The sequence below is a fragment of the Halichoerus grypus genome, chromosome 14 (assembly GCF_964656455.1).
Source record: "Halichoerus grypus chromosome 14, mHalGry1.hap1.1, whole genome shotgun sequence".
NCBI classification, from domain to species: Eukaryota; Metazoa; Chordata; class Mammalia; order Carnivora; family Phocidae; genus Halichoerus; species Halichoerus grypus.
The window spans coordinates 93,499,571-93,525,042 of NC_135725.1; the positions used below are offsets into that span (position 1 = coordinate 93,499,571).

The 25,472-nt window shown below is 59.0% G+C and overlaps 2 protein-coding genes across 10 annotated transcripts; both read right to left on the reverse strand.

The window, feature by feature from the left end:
- Positions 1-31: 31 nt before the first annotated feature.
- Positions 32-5,448, reverse strand: ENTPD8 (ectonucleoside triphosphate diphosphohydrolase 8). 7 transcript variants are annotated; one of them, XM_078062075.1, is made up of 10 exons: positions 5,206-5,448; positions 3,860-4,068; positions 3,317-3,464; positions 3,108-3,225; positions 2,375-2,525; positions 2,073-2,232; positions 1,394-1,977; positions 1,050-1,188; positions 661-795; positions 32-559 (listed from the first exon to the last, which is right to left on the reverse strand). In XM_078062075.1, the coding sequence occupies exons 3-10, from the start codon at positions 3,440-3,442 to the stop codon at positions 368-370; spliced, it is 1,605 nt and encodes a 534-aa protein (XP_077918201.1). In that variant the 5' UTR covers positions 3,443-3,464; positions 3,860-4,068; positions 5,206-5,448; the 3' UTR covers positions 32-367. The 7 variants fall into 7 exon arrangements, with proteins under 7 accessions (XP_077918201.1, XP_077918204.1, XP_077918202.1 ...); XM_078062078.1 differs by having other exon boundaries at positions 1,050-1,160; positions 1,394-1,657; positions 1,747-1,977; positions 3,317-4,068; XM_078062076.1 differs by having other exon boundaries at positions 1,394-1,657; positions 1,747-1,977; positions 3,317-4,068.
- A 10,163-nt stretch (positions 5,449-15,611) lies between these two features.
- On the reverse strand, positions 15,612-24,865 carry NSMF (NMDA receptor synaptonuclear signaling and neuronal migration factor). Of its 3 annotated transcripts, none has more exons than XM_078062092.1 (15): positions 24,618-24,865; positions 24,096-24,157; positions 22,936-23,445; positions 21,743-21,818; positions 20,496-20,588; positions 19,522-19,574; positions 18,907-19,000; positions 18,291-18,411; positions 17,993-18,076; positions 17,875-17,908; positions 17,692-17,762; positions 17,452-17,531; positions 17,157-17,259; positions 16,859-16,934; positions 15,612-16,774 (listed from the first exon to the last, which is right to left on the reverse strand). In XM_078062092.1, exons 1-15 carry the CDS (start codon positions 24,686-24,688, stop codon positions 16,677-16,679), a joined length of 1,626 nt encoding a protein of 541 aa, XP_077918218.1. In that variant the 5' UTR covers positions 24,689-24,865; the 3' UTR covers positions 15,612-16,676. The 3 variants fall into 3 exon arrangements, with proteins under 3 accessions (XP_077918218.1, XP_077918219.1, XP_077918220.1); XM_078062093.1 differs by having other exon boundaries at positions 20,496-20,564; positions 24,618-24,864; XM_078062094.1 differs by lacking the exon at positions 20,496-20,588 and having other exon boundaries at positions 24,618-24,864.
- Between the last annotated feature and the right edge of the window lie 607 nt (positions 24,866-25,472).

The following is a 25,472-nucleotide window of genomic DNA, read 5'->3' on the forward strand; positions in this document are numbered from 1 at the left end:
GGTCCAGCTGGGCCTCTGCCCAGCCTCCTCCTAGAGACCCCCAGGGCCCCACTGCCAGCATCTCCCAGGGGGCCATAGCCCCTCTTGCCTGGGCAGTCACTCCCACCTCCAGGCTGGACTGGGCCCCACGTCCCACGGCACCTAGGTCACACAGCCCTGGAGTGCTGCAGGGCCCAAGTCACCCGCCCCCCTGGGAAGCCTGGTGGAGAAGGGGACCCAGGGGGGCCGGGATGGGGAGAACCACCCCGAGGGCCGAGTGGGGCCATCTGCCCATGGGGCCAGAGCCCTCAGGACAGGGAGCCCCGACAGGGCTCAGGAGCTCAGGAAGGCTCTGGCCGGTGCAGCCGTCCAGCCTGGGGCAGCCAGCTTAGCCCTGGGGCCACAGGAGGTGGACTGCCACAGCCCCAAGAGTAGCCAGGAGAGTCAGCACCGCAAAGACGACTCCAGCCGCCCAGATGCCATAGCTCTCCGCCCGCCACTGGGCGGGCACCTCGGCCGGGATCACGCCAGTCAGGTTCAGCATGTAGCCCAGCGTCCAGCCAATATCGGTGCCACCGGCCTGTGGGACATGCAGCCTGGTCAGGGCTGTGGGCAGCTGCTGCGGAGCCCCTGACCCCCCCTTGCCCCGGGCCAGATGGCCAGGCCCTGGGAGGTGGTCACCTGTTTGTGGAACTCGATGTTGGGCCAGGTCTCCTCCCTGAACCCGTAGCCCTCGAGCAGCAGTGTGAGTATATACAGGCCCGAGGCACAGTGGTCCCGCAGCCAGCGGTCCTGCCCTGGCGAGCTCGCCTCCACCTGGGGGCCGGGAGGTGAGGAGCCAGGTGACGCCCCCTCTCCCGGCCCACCGGAGGCTGCTCCCACCCACGGATGCGGCCCTGGGCCCCCTGCCTGGAGCGGGATGGCCAAGGGGCTGTCTTCCCTTCCGTCGGCAGCCCCCCAGCCCTGCTGGCCACACGGCCCAGGATGCGGGCCCCCCAAGTGCCTGCTTGCTGCAGCCCAGAGAGCTGGGGTGGCTCTGGTGGGGACAGGTGGCCCCAGGACCCACACACCTGCTTCCAGGGTCTCCGGCAGAACTCCCAGATAGTGGCGTTGACGGTGGTCAGCGGCTGCTTGGAGGTGAGGTTCAGGAAGTGGAAGGTGTAGTAGAAGTTGGAGAAGGCCTGGGGCGGGGAAGTAAGATGGGCGTGCCTGCACTGGGGCGATGCCCAGGTGGGCCCGGATCAGAGTAGCCCCAGCACGGACCAGGCAAAGCCCCCCCACACACACACACACGGGGACCCAGAGTCCCCAAGACCCCACCTGTCCAGGGCTCATCCGGGGCCCACCTGGCATCAGGCCCTTGGGGCTCCAGGAGGAGGCTGGGCCCCTGGGGAGGACAGTGCAGAGTGCTCACATAGAACCGGCCCCGCACGGGGGGCTGGTAGACCCCGTCGAAGGCACAGTGTCCTCGGCCCTCGCAGCTGGAGAAGTTGAAGAGGCCCCGGATGGCGGAGACGCAGGCCCCAGGGTTCCCTGTTCCTTCCACCGTGAGGGTCCGGGCCAGGTCTGGAGGGGGTGTGGTGTGGACACAGGGTGACTCATACAGGATGGCCGGGGACAGCGTGGTCCAGTAGCCACTGTGGTAACAAGGGTGACGGACCAGGGGGCCGGGGCTGCTCTGCAAGAGGACAGGGAGGTGGCCTTGAGCCCAGCAGAGGGCCACAGGCCGTCCCACTTCACCTGGGCCTCCTCTGGGGGCAAGCCAACCTCCATCAGCCGAGCCAGGAGTCTGGTCAGCATCTGGTCACGCCCGAAACAGAGGTAGCTGTGGGTGTAGACCCTGTGCTCAGAGCCGTAGAGGCGGAAGGTGGCCTGAGTGCTCTTGTCCAGTATGGGGCCTCCAGGAACAAAGGTGATCTGGGTGGAGGCTCCACCCATGTCCAGGGCACCCACCAGGGTCCCCTCCAGAGGCCGGATCCATTCTCCAGAGAAGGAGTACTGAGGACAGACAGGCGGCACTGAGTCCTGGAACCAGCCACATGGACCCACAGCCCCCGGTCATCCAACCCCCACCCAGGGGCTGCCCGTGGCACCTTGATCAGCGTGCCCAGCACGTAGTTGATGGTAATCCAGCCTAAGGCACCTTCAGCCTGCCCAGCCAGGAGCTCAGCACCCCAAAAGTCCAGGGGAGCCTGGCCCAGGACCCGGCTGACTGCCGCAAAGATGTCTCCTGCCTGAGAGCTGTTCTTCTGGCTGGGCAGAAAGGACCAGCAGCCAAAGCTGGTAGGAAACCCACAGCAACCCCACCCTGCCCACCTGCCCAAGGCGTCCATGCCGCGGTTCTCACAACTGCTCCGTGCAGATGTGCCCCAAGCCCCAAGCCAGCCCACCTCACCTGAGCAGCCTCATGCCGGCCGTGGCCCCCAGGAACATGGGCGTTTCCTGATGTTGTGCCTCCGGGACCAGGGCCAGCGCCTCCTCCAGGCAGTCCTGCAGGCTCTCACCAGCTTGTGCAGGATTGGAGGCATAGGAGGAGATTCCAGGCCCTGAAACAGAGCACCCAGGACAAGGCTCCAGGCCCGAAGGCTGGCGGGGCTTGGATAGTGTCGCCCCAGGAAATATGTCCACGTCCTCACCACTGGGACCTTTGCGTGGGATCTTATTTGGAAAAAGGTTCTCTGCAGATGTAATTAAGGTAAGGATCTTAAGATGAGATCATCCTGGATTCCCGGGGCAGGCCCTACGTTCGATGGCCCATTTCCTTTAAGGGAGAAGAGAGGAGGGGTTGAGACACACGAGGAGGAAGAGGTTGGACTGATGGGACCACAAGCCCGGGAAGGCCGGGAGCCTCCAGAAGATGGAAGAGGCAGGCGGGACCGGGCAGGCGCTGTACCAGTTCTCTGCAGACGAACCTGGGCCCTGGTCCAGTGCCACACTGGTCGGCTGTGCCACCTTGCATCATTCATTCAACCTCTCTGAGCCACTTTTCCTTTAGGACCATTTGCTGATTTGCTAAAGGAAATCCCACCTTGCTCCCGCTGCGCCACCTCCCAAACCTCCACCCAGCCAGGGATCCCACCCTGACAGCCGTCCGCGGCAGTCGCGCCCGCCCACGTTGGCACACTGACCTTTCACCTGGCAGGCCAGGGCCTGGCTGACCACACCTGTGTTATTTTCCTTGTCTGCTGGCCACCGGTACACAAAGAGGGACGTGTGGGAGGACCCGGCGTCAAACACGATCCCAAACTGAGAGTGACAGCAGGGTCAGGAGGACAGGGGCCAGCACATCCTCAGCCCGCCCCCTCCCCCGCCCCCCAGCTAGGGTCCGGGGGCATACCTTGGTGTCTGCGGGCAGGAGGACACTGGTGGCCTCCACCAGGAGGAGAATGAGCGTGGTGAGGCCTAAGGCCGCTGCGGCCCCTAGCAGGGCCGTTAGGACCCGCTTCTTCCAGGTCAGCCCCATGAGGGCAGGGCAGGGCTGGCAGCTGCAGGGGGCAGTGGTGGGCACCCAGACTCCCTTTCTGCAGACACTGCTGCCCTGGAGAGTCACCCCGTCCTCCCTGGGGCTCAGCACACCCTGGCTGGGTCAGTGGGCAGGGCCACCATGCCATGGGAGCCAGGCCTGCCCAGGGTGTTGTGGGCATCGGAGGGGCCCGTGGGGCCAGGGCCCAGGAGGGCTCGTCTGGCAACAGCGCTAGCCCGAGACGCACAGTGCTGACGGCGACGGGGTCCCGAAGAGCCCCACCCTCATGCCGCGTCGGGGACCAGCTGTGCCCCACCATGCTATCCAGGCAGCCCTGCTCCCCGCACCCTCCCAGGAAAAGGAGCCCCAGCCCTGCAGGTCAGCTCCAGGCTGAGGTCGGGGGACCCAGGACCCTACCTCTGCTGCTGGCCTGCCGCCTCTCTGCGGCCCCCACCCCAGGCCTCTCCCAGGGCCGTGTTTCCTCTCTGGGAGCCCTGAGGTCAGGCCCGAGCCAGGTGGGGACAGGTGACCAGCTGGATATCTAGTTCCTGCCAGGCAGCCTCACGTGCACTCTAATGAGTGAGGTCAGCAGGGCCCCGAGAAGCACGTTTTCTTGACGAAAGGACCTGGAGGTCAGGCAGTTCTTAACAAAGACGTTGGTTTCTATTTGAAAACCCAACCTCTGGTTTCTCTAATCTGATTTTGAAACTTTTCGTTGGCTCCAGGCAGCCCCTGGGCATCTGGCCGAGGCTGAGCCAGGAATGCAATTTGCACAGGGCCCAGGTGCCCAGCTCAGTGGCCTCGGCCCCTGCAGGGCCTGCTCCAGGCCCCAAACACCCCCGAACCAGGCCGTGCACAGAGCACCGTCAGGAGTCTCGGCCCGGCTGGCGCCACCGCCCAAAGGAGACTGCTCTCTGCGATTCCTGTGATTTTGTATCGCACCGTGAACCTCACAAAAATGCAAACAAATGCAGGCAATTTCCCACTGAGTGATGACACAACTATCCCGCAGGGGGCATAGGACAGGCTGTACCCAGAGGATTGGGGACCTGTTTGAGCCAGTCAGTCCAGGCCCACAGGGGACCCAGCCTGTGCCCCCAACCAGCACCCAGGTCACAGGCAGGGCCCAGGGACACTGGAACCCCACCTCATAACCCCCCCTCCAAGCAATATAGCATTCTGAGACCCCCCAGCCTGGGCCCCCAGTGGGTGGGCAAAAAGGATGGGCAGACTCTCCCACGGTCAGAACACCCCCTCCAGAACTGGTCAGCACCCCCAAGACCAGGACAGCCCCTCAAGACCAGGACAGCACCCCCCAGACCAGGACAGCCCCCCTTAGACCAGGACAGCCCCCCAGACCAGGACAGCCCGTCAAGACTAGGACAGCCCCCCAGACCAGGACAGCCCCTCAAGACCAGGACAGCAGCCCCCAGACCAGGACAACCCCCCTTAGACCAGGACAGCCCCCCCAGACCAGGACAGCACCCCCAGACCAGGACAGCCCCCCTTAGACCAGGACAGCACCCCCAGACCAGGACAGCACCCCCAGACCAGGACAGCCCCCCTTAGACCAGGACAGCCCCCCCAGACCAGGACAGCACCCCCAGACCAGGACAGCCCCCCTTAGACCAGGACAGCCCCCCAAGACCAGGACAGCCCCTCAAGACCAGGACAGCACCCCCCAGACCAGGACAGCCCCCCTTAGACCAGGACAGCCCCCCCAGACCAGGACAGCCCCCCTCAGACTAGGAGAGGCCCCTCACCTGGGTGCTGGGTAGCCGGCTGCAACAAGGAGAAAGCTGGACTGCGGTCCCTCAGGCACCTGGCAGGTGCTCTCCTGCCTCTCCCTCAGCTAGTCACCACCCACCTCCGCCTGGACCTCACCAGGCAGGTGACAGAGCCTGGGAAAAGGATCCCCTGTGAGCTGGTACTGCCCACCCCTAGTTCACAGACTGGCCAACAGAGGTTTAGGGGGGTTGAGCTCAGGCCTCTGCCGGGGGGTCATCCCCCACTACCTAGGATCACACTCTGCCCACCCCACCACCACCCAGGGTCATCTCCTCACCTGTGGCCTGGGGTTGCCCCTGCCCCACCTGCCCCACTCAGTGACCGCCCAGGTGGGCCCCCACCACTCCCTGGAGGCTAAGCAGACTTTGCCCTCCAACCCCACCCTCCCCCAGTGGGAAGCCAGGTGCCGGGCTCAGGTTCCGGGCAGGTCGGAGTCTGGTGACCCAGGCCTTGGCTCGAGCGAAGGCCGGAGGAGGCCCGACTAGCCTGTGGTCCAGGGAGGAGGGTGAGTTCAGCTCCTTAGTGCAGCTGTGTTTGGTTGTTTCGAGCGTACAATGAAATTGCCCCGTTTTTGTGCACATGTGTAAACTCACAGGAACACCCCCACAGTCAGAATCACCCTGCACCCCTCCTGTGCCCCCTGGGGTCGCGCCCTGCCCCCACCAGCTCCACCGCCAGTGGCCTCTGGGAGAAGGCTACAGGGATAGGTGGAGCCTGGCTTCCTCCACGCAGGGCGAAGGGCGAGGCCCAGCAGCCACCACAGACGCCCAGTCCCTCCCTGGGCCTGAGTCAGGCCGTCTAGACAGGCCGCAGTTTGCGTGGCCTGCCCCTGTCGAAGGCATCCGGGGACTTCCCGCTCGGGCTCCGAGGAGCCGCTGAGGACCTTGGTGCCCGACTCACCCAGGGACACACTGCTGAGCGCGTGGCCAAGTCATGTGTGACTGGATTCCAACCGCCTGTTTCTGGAGTGAGGTCCGGCTTCTCCGCAGCATCCCCGGCCTTTGATGTCATGATTTTTAATTTTAGCCAATCTGATGGGTGCACAGTGAAGCCACATTATGGTTTTAACTTGCACGCATGGCCGAGGTGCTGGACACCTTTCCACGCGCTGATTTGCACACATATATCCTCCCTGATGAAGTGTCACATTTTGCCCATTTTAAAATTGGATTGTTCAATTTCTTCCTGGTAAGTTTAGGGAGTTCTGTAGAAGCGGCGTTCAGGCAAACAGGCTGAGCGACCCCCTGGCGGAACACAGACAAGCCCATCAGGAGACCCACCTCAAAATGTCCAAAATATCTGCTGACCAATGGGCTACTTACAACCAGGCACAGTTACCAAACAAGTGAAAATCCCATACGTGGCCTACCTCCTTGGCCTCCCTCTTTAAAGACAGCCCTCAGCCACGGCCCCGTGGCACACAGGCTCTCCTCTTTGGTCCTGCCCACGGCCCCCTGGCCGTGGATTCAAGAAACTCTTATCTCTTTTGTTCTGCTCGAGTGAATTCTTTCCCCTCCACCGGAAGCTCCACTGGCTTCCGCCCCATCGGGTGGCCCCACATTTGGGGGCCGCCATCCGATTGGAAGAGACACCACATTTAGATACCAAAAGTTCTTTATATATTCTAGATCTATCCCTCTGTCATGTATGTGGTTTGCAAATTTTTTCTCCAGGTCTGTAGCTTGTCTTTTCATTTTGTTAATGATGCATTTCACAGAGCAAAATTTTAAATTCCTGCTGAAATCCAGTGTATGTTCTCCTGTGGACGGCACTTTTCACGTCATTGCTGGGAACTTTTCTCCTAACACCAGGTCTTGAAGATTCCTTTTTCCTAAAAGCTGTAGTTCCATGATGTGTGTTTAGAGCTACGGTCCATCTGATCTTTGGTGAGATGCGCGGCTTAGGTCAAGGCTCACTTCTCACGCAGCACCGTTGGTGAAAAGGCCGTCCTTTCTGTATGAACTCTCGTGCACCTGGGCATGATGGCCACTCGTGTGGGCCTATCTCTGGGCCCTTCTGTGTCCACCTCCCTTGCGTCTGTGCTGACCGCTGCCGCCCGTGTGAGCCTCCCACCCACCCCGCTTCATTCTTTCTAAAAGTCATTTAGCTCTTCCAGTTCCTCTGTGCCTGCCCCTCTCTGGCTACAAAACATTCTCTTGAAATTTCTGTGATCATTTTGGGGAGAATTGACATCTTCACAAGTTTCAGCCTTCTAGTCCATGAACACAATTCTCTTCTCTCCCTTTATTTAGGATTTACGTCTTTTAAACATTCTCTTTTGCCAGAATTTCTAGTTTTCAAAACAATGATCCAGTACATGTGTGTTTTTAAATTCAACTTATTTAAGCAAAACAAGACAGTTGACCCATTTCTCCCACTCTCCACCCCCATCTTTTGCAGCCACCAACCTGTTCTCCGTATCCACAAGTTTGGCTCTGTTGTTGCTGTTGTTGGAGCCCACGTCCACATATAAGTGACCACATGGCGTCTGTCATTCTCTGCCTTATCTCACTGAGTGTAACGCCCTTGACATCCATCCACATCATTGCAAATGGTAAGATTTCATTCTTTTTATGGCTGAGTAATACTCCATTACTTACACACACACACACCACGTTTCTCTGTACCCATTCATCCATTGGTGGACACAAATTGTTTCCATATCTTGGCTGTTGTGAGTAACGTTGACATGAAGGGTGCATGTATCTTTTCGAATTAGTATTTTTGTCTTCTTCAGATAAATATCTAGTAGTGCAATTGCGGTTTCTAGGGTAGTTCTATTTTTAACTTTCGGAGGAACCTCCACACTGTTTTCCAGAGTGGCTGCGCCAGCTTGCATTCGCACCAGCCGTGTAAGAGGGTTCCCCTTTCTCCGAATCCTTGCCATCATCTTCCCTTTCGTGTGTTGTTAATTTTAGCCATTCTCACCATTGTGAGGTGGTATCTCATTGTGGTTTTGATTTGCATTTCCCTGATGATGAGTGATGTGGAGCATCTTTTCATGTGTCTGTTGGCCGTCTGTGTGTCTTCTTGGGAAAAGTATCTGTTGAGGTCCTCTGCCCATGATGTAATCAGCTTCTCTGTCTTTTCATTGTTGAGCTGTGTGAGCTCTGGGCACAAGCCCCTTGCAGATACATGATTTGCAATTATGTTCTCTCGTTCAGCAGGTTGCCTTTTCATTTTATGGATTGTTTCCTTTGTTGTGCAGATTTTTAGTTTGATGTCGTACTACTTGTTTATTTTTGCTTTTGTTCTGTTGCTTTTGGTGTCCGATTCAAACAATCATCACCAAGACTGATGTCAAGGAACTTCTTCTAGGAGTTTCATGGTTTCAGATCTTACATTCGAGTCTATCATCCATTGCGAGTTAGTTTTTGTGTGTGGTGTAAGGCAGTGTCCAGTTTCATTCTTGTGCATGTAGCCGTCCTGTTTTCCCGACACCATTTATTGAAGTAGGCATATTCTTGCCTACTCAGTTGTAAATTAATTGACCATACATGCGTGGGTTTATTTCTGAGCTCTCTGTTCTGTTCCATTCATCTATGTATCTGTTTTTACACCAGTACCATAATGTTTTAATTACTCTAACTTTGTAAAATAGTCTGAAATCAAGGAGTATGATGTCTCCAGCTTCGTTCCTTCTCAAGATTGCTTTGGCTCTTCAGGATCTTCTATGGTTCCATACAAATTTTAGGATTGTTTGTTCTATTTCTGTGAAAAATACCATTGGAATTTTGATAGGGATTGCATTGAATCTGTAGACTGTCTTGGGCAATATGGACATTTTAACAATATTAGTTTGTTCAAACCATGGGCATGAAATATCTTTTATTTGTGTCTTCTTCAATTTCTTTCATTAATGTTTTGTAGTTTTCAATATGCAGGTCTTTCATCTTCTTGGTTAAATTTATCCATAGGTATTTTATTCTTTTTTTTATAAGATTTTGTTTATTTATTTTTAAGCTCTCATTTATTTTAGAGAGAAAGTGAGAGAGAGCACACGAGCAGGTGGAGGGGTGGCGGGACAGTGGCAGAGGGAGAAGCAGACTCCCCACTGAGCATGGAGCCCGACGCGGGGCTCCATCCCAGGACCCTGAGATCATGACCTGAGACGAAGTCAGATGCTTAACCCACTGAGCCACCCAGGCGCCCCAAGAGTTTATTTTTTAACTAGTCTCTATACCCAATGTGGGGCTCAAACCTACAACCTTGAGATCAAGAGTCACACGCTCCACCAACTGAACCAGCCAGGTGCCCCTTATTCTTTTTGATGCAATTATAATTGGGATTGTTTTCTTAATTTCTCTTGCTGATGGTTCATTATTAGTGTAAAGAAATGCAACAGATTTTTGTGTATTGATTTTGTATCCTGCAAGTTTACTGAATTTGTTCTGTTTTTTGATAGAGTCTTTAAGATTTTCTTTTCTTTTTTTTTTTTTAAATTTTATTTATTTATTTGAGAGAGAGAGAATGAGAGAGAGCACGAGAGGGAAGAGGGTCAGAGGGAGAAGCAGACCCCCCGCTGAGCAGGGAGCCCAATGCGGGACTCGATCCCGGGACTCCAGGATCATGACCCGAGCCGAAGGCAGTCGCTCAACCAACTGAGCCACCCAGGCGCCCCAGTCTTTAAGATTTTCTATACATATCATGTCCTCTGCAGATAGTGATAGTTTTACTTTTTCCTTTCCAATTTGGAAGTCTTTTATTTCTTTTTCTTGCCTAATTGCTTTTTTTTTTTTTTTTTAAAGATTTTATTTATTTATTTGACAGAGAGAGACACAGCGAGAGAGGGAACACAAGCAGGGGGAAGTGGGAGAGGGAGAAGCAGGCTTCCTGCGGAGCAGGGAGCCCGATTCAGGGCTCAATCCCAGGACCCTGAGATCAGGACCTGAGCCAAAGGCAGATGCCCAATGACTGAGCCACCCAGGCACCCCAAGTCCTAATAAATTTAAGAGGATTGAAATCATACCAAGAATCTTTTCTGACCACAATGGTATGAAACGAGAGATTAATTACACAAAGAAAACTGGAAAATTAAAAAATATGTAGAGATTAAACAACATGCTACCAAACAACCAATGGGTCAAAGAAATCAAAGGAAAACTTAAAAAAAAAAATACCTTGAGACAAATAAAAATGGAAACACAACACACCAAAATTTATGGGATGCAGCAAAAGCAGTTCCAAGAGGGAAGTTCATAGTGGTAGATACTACCTCAAAAAAACAAGAAAAGTCTCAAATAAACAACCTAACTTTACACCTCAAGGAACTAGGAAAAAGAACAAATGAAGCCCAGTTAGAAGAAGGAAGGAAATAATAAGGATCAGAGCAGAAATAAATGAAATAGAGACTAAAAAGATAATAGAAAAGATCAATGAAACTAAGAGCTGTTTTTTTGAAAAGATAAACAAAATTAACAACCTTTAGCTAGATTTACCAAGAAAAGAAGAGAGAGAACTCAAATAAAATGAGAAATGAAAGAGAAGTTACAACTGATACTGCAGAAATACAAAGGATCATAAGAGACTACTATGAACAATTACACACCAATAAATTGGACAACCAGAAGAAATGGATAAATTCCTAGAAACATACAACCTACCAAGCCTGAATCATGGAGTTCAATGGAAAATTAATGGAAAATCTGAACAGACCGATTACCAGCAAGGAAAATGAATCAGTCATCGAAAACATCCCCACAAACAGAAGTCCAAGACCAGATGACTTTACTGGCAAACTCCACAAACATCTAAAGAAGAATCAATACCAATCCTTTTCAAACCCTTTAAAAAATAGAAGAGGGGGGAGCACTTCCAAACATTTTATGAGGCCGTCATTACCCTGATACCAAAACCAGGTAAGGATGCCACCAAAAAAACTCAAAACAAAACAACAACAAAAACAATATCCCTGATGAACATGGATGCAAAAATCATCAAACAAATTTTAACAATCCAAATTCAACAATACATTAAAAAAGATCATATACTGTGATCAAGTGGGATTTATTCCAGAGATGCAGGGTAGTTCAACATCCACAAATCAGTCTGTGTGATATGCCACATTAATAAAATGAAGAATAAAAATCATGTGTTTATCTCAATAGGTGCATAAAAAGGATTTGACAAAGTTTAACATCCACTTATGATAAAAACTCAATAAAGCAGGTCTAGAGAGAATATACCTCGACATAACAAAGGCTGTGCATGACAAGCCCACAGCCATGTCACAATGGTGAAAAGCTGAAAGCTTTTCTCTAATTCAGGAATAAGACAAGAATGTCTACTCTTGCCACTTGTACTCAGCATGGAATTGGGAGTCTTAACAAGAACAGTTAGGCAAGGGGCATCTGGGTGGCTCAGTTGTTAAGCGTCTGCCTTCGGCTCGGCTCGGGTCAGTGTTGTTCACCACTGAGCATGGTGTTAGTTGTAGGTGTGACCTACATTGTTAGGTAGATGCCCTTCTCCAGGCTGAGGAAGTTCCCTTCTAGTTTGCTAGAGAAGTTTTCTTCACAAACAAATGTATTTTGTCAAGTGCTTTTTCCTCATCCATTAATACGTTCATGTGATTTTTCTTCTTTAGACTCTCGCTTTACATTGGTTGATTTTCTTGAATACTAAACCAGCCTTACAGTCTCAGGAGAGACTCTACTTGGTTCTTTTCTTTATATATTACTGGATTTTATTTGTTAACACAGTCCTCATTATTTGTGGATTTTGTGTTTGCAATTTTGCCTACTAACCAAAAATTATTTATAATCCCCAAATCAATGCTTGCATGGTCATTTATGGACATGCACAGGGCAGCAAAACACATGAGTGCCAGACGTGAGTTTTCTCAGCTGAGGGTGAACAAGGCAGCATCTGCTTTCTTGTTTCAGCCCATACTGGAAAGTGTCCTTTTCATGGCCCGTGTAGTGCTGTGTTTCTGCACTTTTGTGCTTTGTCTTGGTGGTTTCTGTTTGGAACGACCCTGAGTGTGGTGCCAAAGTGCTTCCCAGGGTTGCTAGTGCTGGAGGTCTTCTCTCTGCTGGCCGGCCTTCTCAGGGTTCTCCAGGTGTCACCACTTCTGGCTGCAATATTTTGAATGCCATTCTGTGAGGCTGGGGTCTTGCCTCCATCCTGTGGAGGATGCTGGGGTTTTAGCTGCAGCCTCAGTGGCTCTAGTCCCAGGTCATCCCCTTTTCCTTCACCACATTTCTGTTTGGCTTTGCTCTGCCTCCAGTCTGAGAGTGGGCCAGTCTGCTGCGCGGGGCATGGGTTAGGGTTGCTTCTACATGGGCCTGAGTGCAGGGCTAGGGGTTCGTAAACACCTTTGCAGGTGGCCTCCCGGTACTTTCTACATCCCTGCCTCCTGGCTCCCTCCTGGGTGCCTCCTTCCATATCCAGCCTGCACTGAGCCCTCCGACAGACCCTGGCCCTGTTCAGCTGACAGCTGCATAGGGGTGGGACCAGCAGGGGCAACGCCCACAGGGGCTTTGACACCCTCCCCGCCAGTCGACCCTGGTTTCCAGAGACTACTCCATGGGAACTGCCAGTGGGAACCTCTCTCCCTAGCGTGCAGACTTAGTAAGAGGGGCTGTTGGTACAATGTGTCCCTTCTGGAAGCGGGAGGCAAGTGGCAGCGCCAAGTGTGAGTTTCATTCTAGGAGTGAGGGAGCCTTGGAAGCTTCTAGATGAGGCAGATGCACCCCGTGTTGCTGGGCAGAGAAGAAGCTCAAGGGGCTGTAAGTGGAGGCCGGGCTGGAGGACACCCATGGGGGAGATGTGGAAGGTGGCTTCCTGGCCCATCCTGCCATTTGCAGGGGCAGGTTTCATGTCTTCTCCCCTCTGCCCCCAGCAACACTCACTGCCGGGAGTGAGCGGCCACACCTCCCGTCACAGCCTGTGATTACATATGTGGATTTATCCCCATGCAGAGAGGCTGTTTTCCTCTACTTTACGGGTTGGGAATCACACCTCAGTGTGACTGGAGGCACTCCCCCACCCTGCTGGGGCATCACACCCCAGCCCTGTCTTAGCGGGGCGCACATCTGGCGCCAAGGAGGGCCCACAGCAGGTGAGTGAGGCACAGAGAGGGCAGCGTGGGGGAGCTGGGCAGGCTGGGGCCACCTGTGCCCATGCTGTTCGGAGAGACAAGGATTGTTCTCGGGCCCGGCCTTCTGGGTGATTATGAATTAATTATGAAGGCATACATGTCACAGTGGGTGGCCGGACTCCTCTCATCACTGTTCACCTACCTACTCACTTTAAACAGAGGCCTGACCATATTTCCCCCTTAACAATGAGCCTTTTGAACCATCTGCTCCTTCTGGGATAGTCGGCCCTGTGATCTGGCCTTGCCCCAATCAGTGGCATGAACGAGGGCAAAGGACAGCTGCCCCAGAGGGAGGGAGGTGCTGGCTCGACAGACCTGCCGGTTTATCAGCTATATATATATATTATACACATAATATACATATACACACACACATACAATTTCAAGATTTATTTATTTGAGAGAGAGTGCGAGTTGGGGAGGGGCAGAGGGAGAGAATCTCAAGCTCCCTGCTGAGCGTGGACCCCATGCAGGGCTCTGTCTGGATCACGACCTGAGCTGAAATCAAGAGTCAGATGCTCAACTGACTGAGCCACCCAGGTGCCCCATGTCAGTTATATTGTAAGAGCTGTGGCCAGATTATCTTCCTGAAAGGCTCTATCAACTCACATTACCTTTTCCCCACACATTCACCAGCATAGGGCACTAATGCCCTAATGTTTGTGCCAAACCAACAGGCAAGAAGTAATACCTCGTCCCTTTTGTTGGCTTTCACTGGGTCCCTAACGCCCTAAGAAGACTGTGCATTCATTAGCCCCTTGACTTCCTTTTCTGTGTTCTCTCTTGAGATCTTTACTCATTTCCCCTCTCGACTGCTGTCCTTTACTTAATATATAAGAACTTCTTACGTGTCAAGGACCCTTCCGCCTCTCTCACCACCTCTAGCTGCTGGGGCAGGTGCGTGGGTCAGCGCTGCGGTGGCCCCGGCCAGCGTCGGCCCTCACGTCTGCCACACCTTCCCCGCTTGTACTTCTCCAAAATGCTTGTCCATGTTGTACTGGGCTTGTTCCTGGGTGGTGTTTCTCCCACTCTTGACATCTGTCCCTCCACCACGCTTCTCTTCAGTGGTTATGGGGCAAGGAATGGAAACTTGTGAGCCAGACGTTAAGACCTCGAGCCTCCTGCTGGCAGACCTCTCAGGCCTTCTCCACCGCAGCTGTGCTGAAGGACCGTGTGGGCTGGACAGTCCTGCTGAAGCAGCCCCAGACCTGCAGCTACAGGGCCCCACTAGGTGAGGGAAAGTGAGGGGAAGGGGCATGGGACACAGTTTCCAGCTGGTCCTGGGATGAGGGTTGCAGACAGCACAGTAAATGTGCCCTCTAAGCGCACAGCGTGCAGGTAGCTGGGTCGTCTTGAGGAGAGCTAGCCTCCTGGCCTGCACGTTTAAGACAAAAGCCTACAGACAGAAATTCTGGCAGCACCAGGCAGCCTGCAGGTGTTAGGAGCAGGGGCGATACGTCATGGCTCAGGCACTGAGTGCACTAAAAACTCCCAGATAACACGACGTCGTATGTGAGAGCATGTGGACAGGCATGTGGCTTGTGCGTACCTACAAGCTTACCTATTCCCGTAGACACCGACCGCTCGGCCGCCTGCCCCAGCCCTGTGTGGGATGCCCTGCGAGCATCTGGAGGCTGCAGGGCTGTGTGCCCCTGGAGCTGGCATGCCCACCCCAGGAAGGGCCGCCTGCCTCCAGGATCCCAGCACCCAAGGCCTCAAGCCTCCTAGACTCTACCCACGCTGTCCACTGGTGGCCTCCCGTCCTGCCCAGCCCTTGGTGGCCTTGTATGTGCACATCTGGCGCCTGTTGCCCCATCCCTGGACCACTAGAGACCAGGAGCCACCCAGGTAGCGGGCCCAGCTATGCCCAGCAGCAGCTTTGCCACTGGGCCCATCTGGAAAAGGGTGGCCAGCTGGTCCCACGGTCACTTCCTGGCATCCTGCGGCAGCCATACTGCTGACCAGATGCAGAGAGCGGCCTGAGGGGTGGGTGGCCCTCTGCTTGGTGCCTGGGGGTCTCTGTTCTCACCTCCTGACCCTTCTCGACCGTTTTCCAGGAGCACACTCCTCTGCCCCCTGCGGCTATCTCAAGAACCTGCTTTTCTCCATCCCCGCCGCTGCCAGACCCTCTCATGGAGCGTGCCCTTGGCAGGGGAGGTCTAGAGGCCCCACCCAGCCCTCTCTGTCCAGGCAGCCATGGCAGCAACCTTGGACCAGCAGGCCCCAAAGTTTCTGGGCCCAGGGAGGTAGTGGACGGTGCTGAGAGGAGAGCCAGGCGGTGGCCGCAGCGGAGGGTCAGGTTTAATGGTCACTCTAAGGGATATCGTACATCATTCAGAGCCCAGCACATGCCCTTGCTCCTCCCTTAGCTGAGGGCAGAGCCAGGTGTCCTCACACCCAGGCTCTGCGGAGGGGGGCCTGCCCCCGAGCCCCAGCTATGTACAAGAGCCAGCCCCACTGGGCCCCAGAGTCCACCGCTGCTCAGCGCCGCTGCGGGGTCCAGGCACCCACTGCCGTGTGCGGCGGGGTTCCCACCCACCGGGGCCCAGCCCCGGCCTGCCCCTGCTGAACCCTTTGCACTGGGAGAGGGCTCCAGACCGAGGCTGGCAAAAGCCGAACTGCACCACAGCATCAGGGGGCCGGGCGGCTGCTGGAGGACGGGGAGCGGGCAGGGCGCTGCTCAACCCAGAGCCTCCTTTGAGAGAAGGGGAGGCGTGTCCCCTCCACGGCTGCCCAGACACCCCTGCTGGGCCGGTGCGGCTGAGGTCAGAGGAAGCAGGGGTGGCAAGAGGGTACAAGCACAGACCATCAGGGCCTCGGCCAGGGCCGGAGCCAGGCCGGACAGCCGGGCAACACTGCCCCACAGACGGGCCGCCCTGGTGCTGGTGATCAAATAGGGCAGGGCTGGGGGGCTGGGGGCAGAGAAGATCCTGGACACACACTGGGCTGGGTTGTCTACACCGTAACTGGTAACATAGCACTTAACTATTCAACTAATAATGCTGCTTCCCTTTGAACTGTTTCGGGGCTGTGAAAATTGCACTTATTTCTAGGAACCTGCAGAGAGGAGCCGCCCCAGCGCTGCAGCCTCTGGGCAGGGCCTAGGCCCCATCAGCGCCTGGCTGCCGAGCACCCCCGGCCACGTGGGGTGAGGCTCGTCCCGGGCCGCAGGGGCTACGACCTCAGTGGCCTGGGGTGCGGTGAGGGCCAGACCCCCAGGAGGGAACCTGAGCAACATCTGAGGGTGCCCTGAAGCGGCCGTGAAGACTGGGACCCACGCGGTCCTGGGCCACACACAAGGGGCCCAGCCCCAGCCGCTGGTCCACGGAAGCAGCCGGGTGGCGGCCCTCAGAGAACATCCTCAAAGTCCAGCAGCTTCGAGTGCTGACGGCTCTTCCACAGGCGGTAGAGCCGGAAGTCAAAGTAGGTCTCGATCATCTGCTTCCCTGGGGCACAGAAGAAAGGCCGGGGTTCAGGCCTCAGCCCCTGGACCCCACCCCTTAGGCTGGGAACCAGCCTGGCAAGCTCACCTTGGGCCGACAACTCCAGCGGGGACTCAAAGGTGACCCTGTAAGGGGTCATGAGGGTCCTGAGGTTCTGGAACAGCTGAAAGGGCAGGGCGGGGCCGTGAGTTCAGGGCAGGGGAAGGGAGGGGATGGGGGAGGAGGGGGGGGTAGCAGGAACCCCCCATCGTTGACTGGGCTCAAGCACAGGGGGCTTCTGAGGGGTTGAAGGAAGAGAGGAGCGTAGAAAAATGAGACGTTGTCAACGCTTTTAGTGGGTCGGGGGTTTCCAGAAGCCTGGGGCAGGGTTTTGGGGTCCCTGTACCTTCTCCCCGTTGGGGTTCCCCAGAATGTAGCAGCCCATGATGTGGATGACGTTCGGCTCTGGGTTCACTTTGCTCATCAAGCGGCTCAAGCGCTTCCAGAAGCTGGTGGGGGAGGGCTGGGTCACAGGTAGCCTCCAGCCCAGGCCCCCACGTGTGAGGAGGGGCAGGCCAGCGTCCAGGACCCGGCTCCAGAGACAGGAGCATCCCGGGGAGGGGCTGCAGGGATGGCGTGTGCAGACGGACGCTGCCTCTAACTCCCCTATCCAGCCTCCGCAGGCAGCCCTGCCCACTCACTGGATCATGTCCTCCTCCTTCTCCACTTTGGCAAAGGTGGCCACCTTGTTCTTGAGCAGGTACAAGTGTCCCGGGCCGCCCTGTCAGAGACTGTAGTTGGCCACATGGGGCGTACACAGAGGGCGTCCATGCACTGCCCCCATCACACAGACACGTGGTCGTTCACACATGCGCACGGAGGCCGCACATTCTCGACTGATACCCCGCTCCACGCCCCAGCAGGAAGGGGCTGAGCCCTACCTGGCAGAAAATCAGCATCTTCCAGATCTTGGCCCCCTTGTGGTAGATGTTCAGCTTTTTCTCTATTTCCTCTAGGGAGGGAGGAGGGTGAGCTGTCCCCTGGTGCCCCCCACCCCCCGCCATGGCCTGTAGGTAAACCCCCACACCCAGGATCAGAAGACAGTGGGGTTGGAGGGCACATACCCAGAATGTCCTCAAAAGTCGCGTGCTCGTGATCCTGAAACAGACACAGGCCACACTCTGGTCAGAGCCCCTCAGGCAGCAGCCCCACCCAGCACCGGGGGCTGGGGGAGAGACTCACATAGAGGATGGGGATGATGGACGGGTCGTCCCTGCGGATGATAGTCGGGATGTACTCAGCTTTGGGCACCTTGGAGGAGATGAGCTGCAGACGGCACAGGGAGCTGCTCAGGGCCCAGCCGCCTTGGAGCCCGTGGGCAGTGGGAGGCCCCGTGAGGTTGCCCCCCGCTGCTGGGCAGCCTGTGATGGCTGCATCATTTCCAGGTAGAGCCAATTGGGCTCCTGGAGGAAGAAGGACCCCGCCCCCGCCAGCCCAGAACCGGCTAGAACAGGAATAGCGTAAAGACACCCGACCTCACCATAACCTTGGGGGGCACAAAGCCCGCGGTGTCGCAGGCCACTGCCTCCAGCCCCTTCTCGGTCTCCCAGTCCAGATCCTCGAAGGCCTCACCCAGGGTGCAGTGTGAGCTCTGCAGGTCACTACCTGAGGGGCAGGATGGGTCACCAGGGCCGGGGGCGACCAGCAGCACCTCCAGTCCCAGCTGTTACCCGCAGACACGAGTGGTGGAAACCGCAGTAAAGACTCCCGGAAGGTCCTCCAGGCCAGCGAGAAAACCAGGGTGGGGGACAGCGGCCAACAGAGGCCACCACCAGCCTGGCGAGACCGGCCGCTGCCCCCACCCCCAAGCTGCTGCACTGTGGACGCCCGCACCATGCCAGGAGGGCCAGGCCAGCCGGGGCCCGGAGCCAGCAGCAGGGCAGGGCAGCCCCCGGCCCCTCCGGTCTCCCGGAGCTGCGGCAGCCCACAGCACCCTGCCCACGAGGTGCCCCCACCTCACAGATGGGTAAACTGAGGCTCAGAGAGCAGAAGCGCAGAAGCCTAGCTGCCCGGGCAGGAGGCCCGCCCTGCGGAGCGCGGGAGCTGGGGGCCTAGGGGAGCCTCTTGGGGCAGGTGGGCCGGCCTGCGCCGGGCACCTACTGTCTCGGGAGTCGTGGGAAGTGTCGGCTTTCATGGGGGTGGGGTCGCTCCAGGACCGGCTGAAGCTCCGCTCGCGCCGCTCGGCGAACGCTGCAGGGAGAGCAAAGCGGCGTCAGCGGCTGGAGCGGGGGCGGGCGGGGCAGAGCCTGAGAGCGGACTCCGGGCCGCGGGGCCCCACGGCCGGGCTGGCTCCGGGCCGCGCTCGTGGCTGGGCGGGCGGAGGACGTCAGTCCGGGGCGCCGGGGCCGAGTCTGGCGTGCGGGGGCAGGGGCTGGGGACCGGCCATGTGGCGCAGGGATAGCAGGGGCGCCCGAAGGCGCCAGTGCGGGCGGCGGAGTGAGCGGCCGGCCCAGAGGCACGGCCCGTGCGGAGGGGCCGGGGCGCCAGGAGTTGGGGGCGGGGTTGTGGGTGGGGCCTGGAGCCCGGGGCGGAGCCTGAGGCAGGGGTTCCGTTGCAGGGCTAGGGGCGGGGCCAGAGTCCAGGGTTCCCGGGTGGGGCTGGGGTGGCGGTTAGGGAACGCGGGTCTTTCCGGCGCAGCTAGCAGCCCGCAAAGCCCCAGCCGGCCGAGGGCAGCGCCGCCCACCTGCCCACCCTCCTGCCCTGGGTCTTACTCTGGGCCTTCACCCTCCGGCTGCCGACCATGCGCAGGTGTTTGCGGAAGTTCCTGGGGAAGAAACACGGGGGCTGGTGAGGCTCGCCAGAGTGGGTGGGCGGCGGCCCGGTCCCCCATGCTCCCTGCTCCTGGCGCCACCGCCCCGGAGTCGCACCTGACGTTGCCTGAGGCTCTGCCTTCACCTCTTTAGGAAAGAAATGGCTCGCGCGCCCCTGCGCTCCCCCACTCGCTCCCCGCCCACTCAGGCGCAAATCCCCCCCAGTCCCTGTCATGCTGACACCTCTCCAGGGCTCCCCTTTGCTGCCAGGACAAAGGCACAGTGGTCAAGCCTTCTCTTGCCGTCGCCCCCATCGCAGGACCACTCCCTTGGTGACTTCCCCCGCCTTCAGGGCCCCACCTCCACTGCCCACCCTTCGTTCCCTCTGGGCCCAGGCACACTCTGAACCCCACCAGCCTCCCTCTCCAAGTGGTCGAGGGCTCCCGCTGCCTGTGCTCGGGGACCAGGGCAGCACGACTGTCTGCACCAGCCTCAGGTCGGTTTGGGGCCTGCAGACACTCCTTCCCCTGCTCTCATGTCCCTGGGCCACCTCAGAGACGGGTCTTCTTTACCCCCAAATGTGTGCCCTACCCAGGTCCAGGGTCCAAGATGGACAAGGTTTCTGGCCACATCTCTGAGGTGGGGCTTGGGGAGGATAAGCCTTGTTGCTGACCCCACAGCTCTGGGGTTCAAGGGGCAGGGAGAGACATGGGTGGGCTAGCTGGCTGGAGTCCCACTGTCAACGTACCCCCAAAACACAGGCCTAGGGGGCCCAGGTTCCATGACCTCTCCTGCCTGCTGCGTCCCCAGAGCAGGGCCAGGCCAGTGGTCGCCACCGCCCTTCCCCCATCAGGTCTGCCAGGGCCCAGTGGGTCCAGGCCAGACCAGCACAGACAAGAGACGGACCCTGGTGGCGAGTGGCTGGCAGGCCCTACCTCTGGATTACAGACGCGGAATCATTCTCCCGTTTCCGGCGCTTCCTCTCCGCGTAGCCCCTGAACACCCTGGGAAACCACCACGAGTCAGCACTGCCCTTGGCCGCAGGTAGGAGGGACCGAGACGTGGGGACAGAGTCGTGAGCACAGGGCCTGGAGGGGCATCCAGGGCGCCGGGCCAGGCAGAAGGCTCCTGGCCTGTCTCACCCTGTCCTCCGCCCTGCTTCTGGCAGGCCCTGCTGTGGCCTTGGCACTTGCGGGGGTGCACTCTCCCTCACACTCAAGGCCCAGGTCCCTGGCCTGCCCAAGCCTATCTGGGGGTAGGAGGGTCCCCCAGGGACAACCACCGTGCTCTTAAGCTCCAGGTCCCACAGGGTACTTACGAGATGCTGGAGGTACGGCGGGACGGGGCAGCGTGGGAAAGAAGACATAGTGAGCCACGACCCCGGCAGCCCCCTGAGTTCCCTGTTACTGCCCTTGTCATCGACTCCAGGGGCCCCTCACTCATACTCCGGGCACTAGCTATGCTGTGGGAAGCCCACGAGAGGGCCGTGGCTGTGGAGGTCACGGGCTCATGCTACCAGGTGCTGTGACGTGGTCATTTCTGCCGGGTCTGGGCCTGGTGGCAAAGGTGGCAGCCCCCAGCCAGCCTGGGGGCAGTGCTGGGCTCCCCAGAGCAGCATCGGGGGAGGAGCTTCCTCAATGTGGGGGGCACTGCAGCAAAGGGTGCCTCTCTGAAAGGAACTCCGTGTCCGAAAACCCAGGTACATGTCCCAGACAGAAAAGAGCCAGCCCCGCAGGGGACTCCTGAGGTGTGGTCCCTCAAGGTGCACACAGGGTACAAGTCCACTGCTGTCTGGGAGCTGAGATGAGGCAGTGGCCTAGGAGAACCACCCCCACGGGTGACTGCGTCAGCTGCAGCCCTGGGCGGGGTCCCCAGAGGACCATCAAAGACAGGGGAGGGCCAGGAGAGCAGAGGGCAGGGCAGTGCGGAGGGAGGGGTGGTAAAGGGATGGGGCGTGGGAGGGGCAGTGGGAGGCTGGGGTCGGAGAGTAGCCAGCCCTGCCTTCCCTGAGACTGAGGTCACATCTGGCAGCCATGGGGGGACATGGGCGCGTGGGGCTGCTCGGAAACAGTCACGCAGGTGGCCCAGCAGGAGGGAGAGGGTCCAGCAGTACTTCCTGAGCACCAAGAAGAGCCCCTGGCCAGGCCCCACGCCGTGGGCACGTATCAGGTACACGACTCACGCTTGCATAGTTGTGGTTGCTGTCTGGAAACTGAAGAGGTTTTCCTTGGGGAACCAGGTTCGGATGGGGGTATCATCTGCAAGACAGAAGTGGCAAGGGTGGCTTGGGGCTTCCTAAAGCCTTTACTTCCACCTGCCAGGGAAGGCGATGCTTCTGCCAAAGCCAGTGGAGGAAGAGCTCCAGGGTGCCCTAACCCTCTCCCAGGTGGGCGGACCCTGGCATGGGGCTCTAAGGTAGCATGTGCCTGCTCAGCTGCTCACGCCGAGACGACTCAGCAGCTTCGTGACAGTCGGTCTTTGCCCAGCTCTCCCTGGGGCTGCCTACAGTGGAAGAACATTCCTTTGAAAGCACAGCCTGTGTCCAGGGGGCCCAGAGAAAGGACTCACTTTGTCTCTCTTTGGAGAGGAGGAACAGGGCAGGGGCAATGGCTGCAGCCTTTCCTGGGGGCTCTGGGGCCTTCTCTGCAGCCTGCACATTCCACTCCCTTGCACCGTTCCAGGAGGGTGAGGTGGAGGCCCTCCCCCAGCGTGGAGACTGTCTTGCTGAGGGCTGCCCCTTCTCAGGACCCCTACAGCTCCCAGATGGGGTGGATGAAAGTTTGCTCTACTTTCTCACCCTGACCCCTGCCCCAACCCCTAGGCTGTGTCCATCAGAGAAGCATGAGGTCATGGAGGTGAACTGCCCACACCCCCGGCCTGTGCCCTGATGCCTAGGCAGGTGGCGGACTGGGAAGCCCAGGAGGTATCCTGGGTTGATGTGGGGGCTCGGCTAGTTAGCACTCTTGCTTTTCAGGATGTGACCTCAGAGCCAGGAGGCATGGGGCTGCTCAAGTGTCTTCTAGACACAGTAAGCCTCCAGGGCTCACCAGCCACTCACACAGCTCAGCAATCCTAGGAGGCACCCAATACCTGGCCAGGCCCCAGACAGCTTCCTCAGGTTACTGGGAACTTCATTTGTTGGGACCCAGGGCAGGGACTATTCCCCAGGACTCCCCAAAGGCAGCCTGATTTTCTAATTAAGCTACGTTTTCTGTGTGCTCAATCAAGATGCTCCTAATCCCCCTCCTCCAGGAAGTACTCCTTGATTGACTCGGTGCTGCGGGGCACCTACACACCCTCCACCTGTCCAAGCCTCATAGTGGTGGTTGCCAGCAAACCCCAGCATCAGCTCCCTGCCCCCGAGCCTGCCCTCACCAGACACACGATCAACACTGTACATCCTCTCCAGCTTCTTGCGGCGGCTCGTGGCCTCAGGCAGAGGTGGCTGGTCCAGCCCAAAGGCCCGAGGGGAGGGGCTGGGACCGGGGGCCAGCTGGGCGCATCCTGGACATTCCTTGGAGCCCTGGCGGCTGCCTGCCCAGCTCTGGCAGGGCCTGCTGACGTCCTCACGGCTGCCCCCCGGGCTGGCACGCAGGGGCTGGCTGTGGTGGTGGTGGGGGTGCCGTTCCCGCTGCCGCCGCCCCTTCACCACGGCCAGCTCAATGGCCTCGGCCTCTGGGCTGGGGAGCAGGGCCGGCTCCCCGGAGATGGTGTACACACGGGGCTGGGGGCCCTCACCGGCCGGCTTCCCGCCGACAGCCTCCTCTGAGAGGCTGCCCTCGTAGCGGCCATTGGAGACGAGGGAGAGGCGACGCTTGTTCTGGGGGGCTGGCTGCATCTCGGGGGACCCGTCGTGGCCAGAGTAGGCGTCAGCCAGCAGGTGGTCTGGGGGAGAGGCACCAGGTGAACTGCAGCCCTCTGGCCCTGCCCTCCCATTCTCCTGGTGCGGTGAGGGCAGAGGACACCCAGTGAGTGCCTGGCCTGGATGGGGGAGGCTGGAGCTGCCCTCCAGCCCCAGTGACCAAACGCTAAGCCCCTGCTATCTTCGGAAAAGGTGTTTGCGAGCTGCGCACTCCTCTTAGACTAGGCTCCCACCCTCCTCCTACCGGGGCCCCAAGCCCTGGGTGTGTGTGCGTGGGGGTGACAGGCTACACTACCTGCGGTTGATGGTGGGGGACGGACGGGAATAAACAGGCCACCTCCCAGCCTGCCACTGCACCCGTGTGCCCAGTGCCAACTTCTCCCCTCCCCCCCACCAGCTGGCCCCAAGAGACAGCGGTGCCAACCCTGGGGGTGCCAGGAGGCCTGTTGCCATGCCAACGGCCCAGGCTGGGTGGGTGCCATGGTGATGAGTGACTCTGAGCTCCTCCTGGGGCTCTGGGCCAGGGAGGGCAGGGGGCGTGAGGAAGCCAGCCCAGCAGCTCACAGCCCACGGGCTGGGCCAGGCCTGGGGCAGGGGACAGCAGCCCTACGTCGTGGGGGTGGGGTGGGGCTGCGGACCAACCCTGTCCTGGCACCTCTTCGAATGCCCCTACCTGCACCGTTCCGATTCTCAGGGTGACTCTGGGACAGGTACTCGCCAAATGCTCGGGCTGCTCTGAAGGGTGGACAGCGGGGTGCGCTTTCAGTGCACCCAGGCCACTCTGGACTCTCTCCAAAAGGGAGCCTGGGGTCCCCACCCCCACACAGGCCTCGGGCACCAGCAAGGGGAGGGTCGGGGTCACTCACGGCAGACCGTGCCGTCCCACCCCCAGAAAACCCAGGGCTGGCAGGTCGCAGTTCCAGGGACCCTCGGGTCCCAGTGCAACGTGGCCGGGGCCCGGGTCTGCTTTCTGTCCAGCCCCCGTCACTGTGTGTGTGGGGGGGGGCGGGGGGGTCGTGAGGTCGGCATCTCACCCACAGCTGTCTCCGGGAGGGGAGCCGCGCCGAGGTGGCGGTGCGAGTGGGGGAGGGAGGCGCGGCGAGAAGCCCCGCCACGGGGGAGGGGGCCGGGCGCGGGGGAGACGCCGCGGGGGCCGGGGGCGGGCGTTGAGCCCCGGCCGGCCCGCCGCACTCACCGCACTTTGGCCGCCACCGAGGACATGGCCTCGCTCCTCAGCGCCCTCCTCCGGGAGGCGGCGGCGCCCATGGTCGCGGCGGCGGCGGCGCATCCCCCGGCCTCAGAGCGCGCCCCGCGCCCGCCGCCTCCGCCGGGGTAGCCACGCCGCGCCGGGGCTCCGGCTCGGGCCCGGGCCCCGCATGGCCGCGCTGGGCCGTCCGCGAGTCCCGCCGCACCGGGAGAGCGCGGCCGGGGCCGGGGGCGGCGGCTCCGCCCACCGCGACGTCATGGATGGGGCGGGGCAGGGGCTCCGCCCACCGCGACGTCACGCCTGGAGGTGGCCGCCCATGACGTCGGAGCCTGGCGGGGTCGTCCGGAGGGGACTGGGGCGGTGGCCCCGCCCACCGTGCAGGCGCTGGGGAGGGGGACGCCGAGAAACAGGCTGGCGGTCACTTGACTGCAAGGTCCTAGGCCCTCGGGTCAGGGGTCTCCCTGCCCCTTGGAGACCTGCAGGGGCTGCGGACCCCAAAGACGCAGGGCCGGAGTTGTCCCTCCTTTTATACAAAAGGGCTCCCTGGCGCTATTTAATGATCCGAGACAGTGTGGGCGGCATGCGACCTAGGAGAGCAGCCCGTGTACTGCGGGGGAAGATGCCTGAGAGATCAGCAGTGGGCTCCCTCTTGGTTCGGGGCACCCCAGCTCCATGCGGACCCTGGGTGTCCTGCCTGCCTGGTCAGTTGTTGCACCGGGGTGCCTGCGGCCCCCACATGGTGACTTCGGAGGACAGCAGGTGATGCCACACCCAGTCCGGACTCAGGGATGCGCCCCCACCCCCCAACCCCACGGTGGACCAGTGATGGGGGCCGCGGCTGCT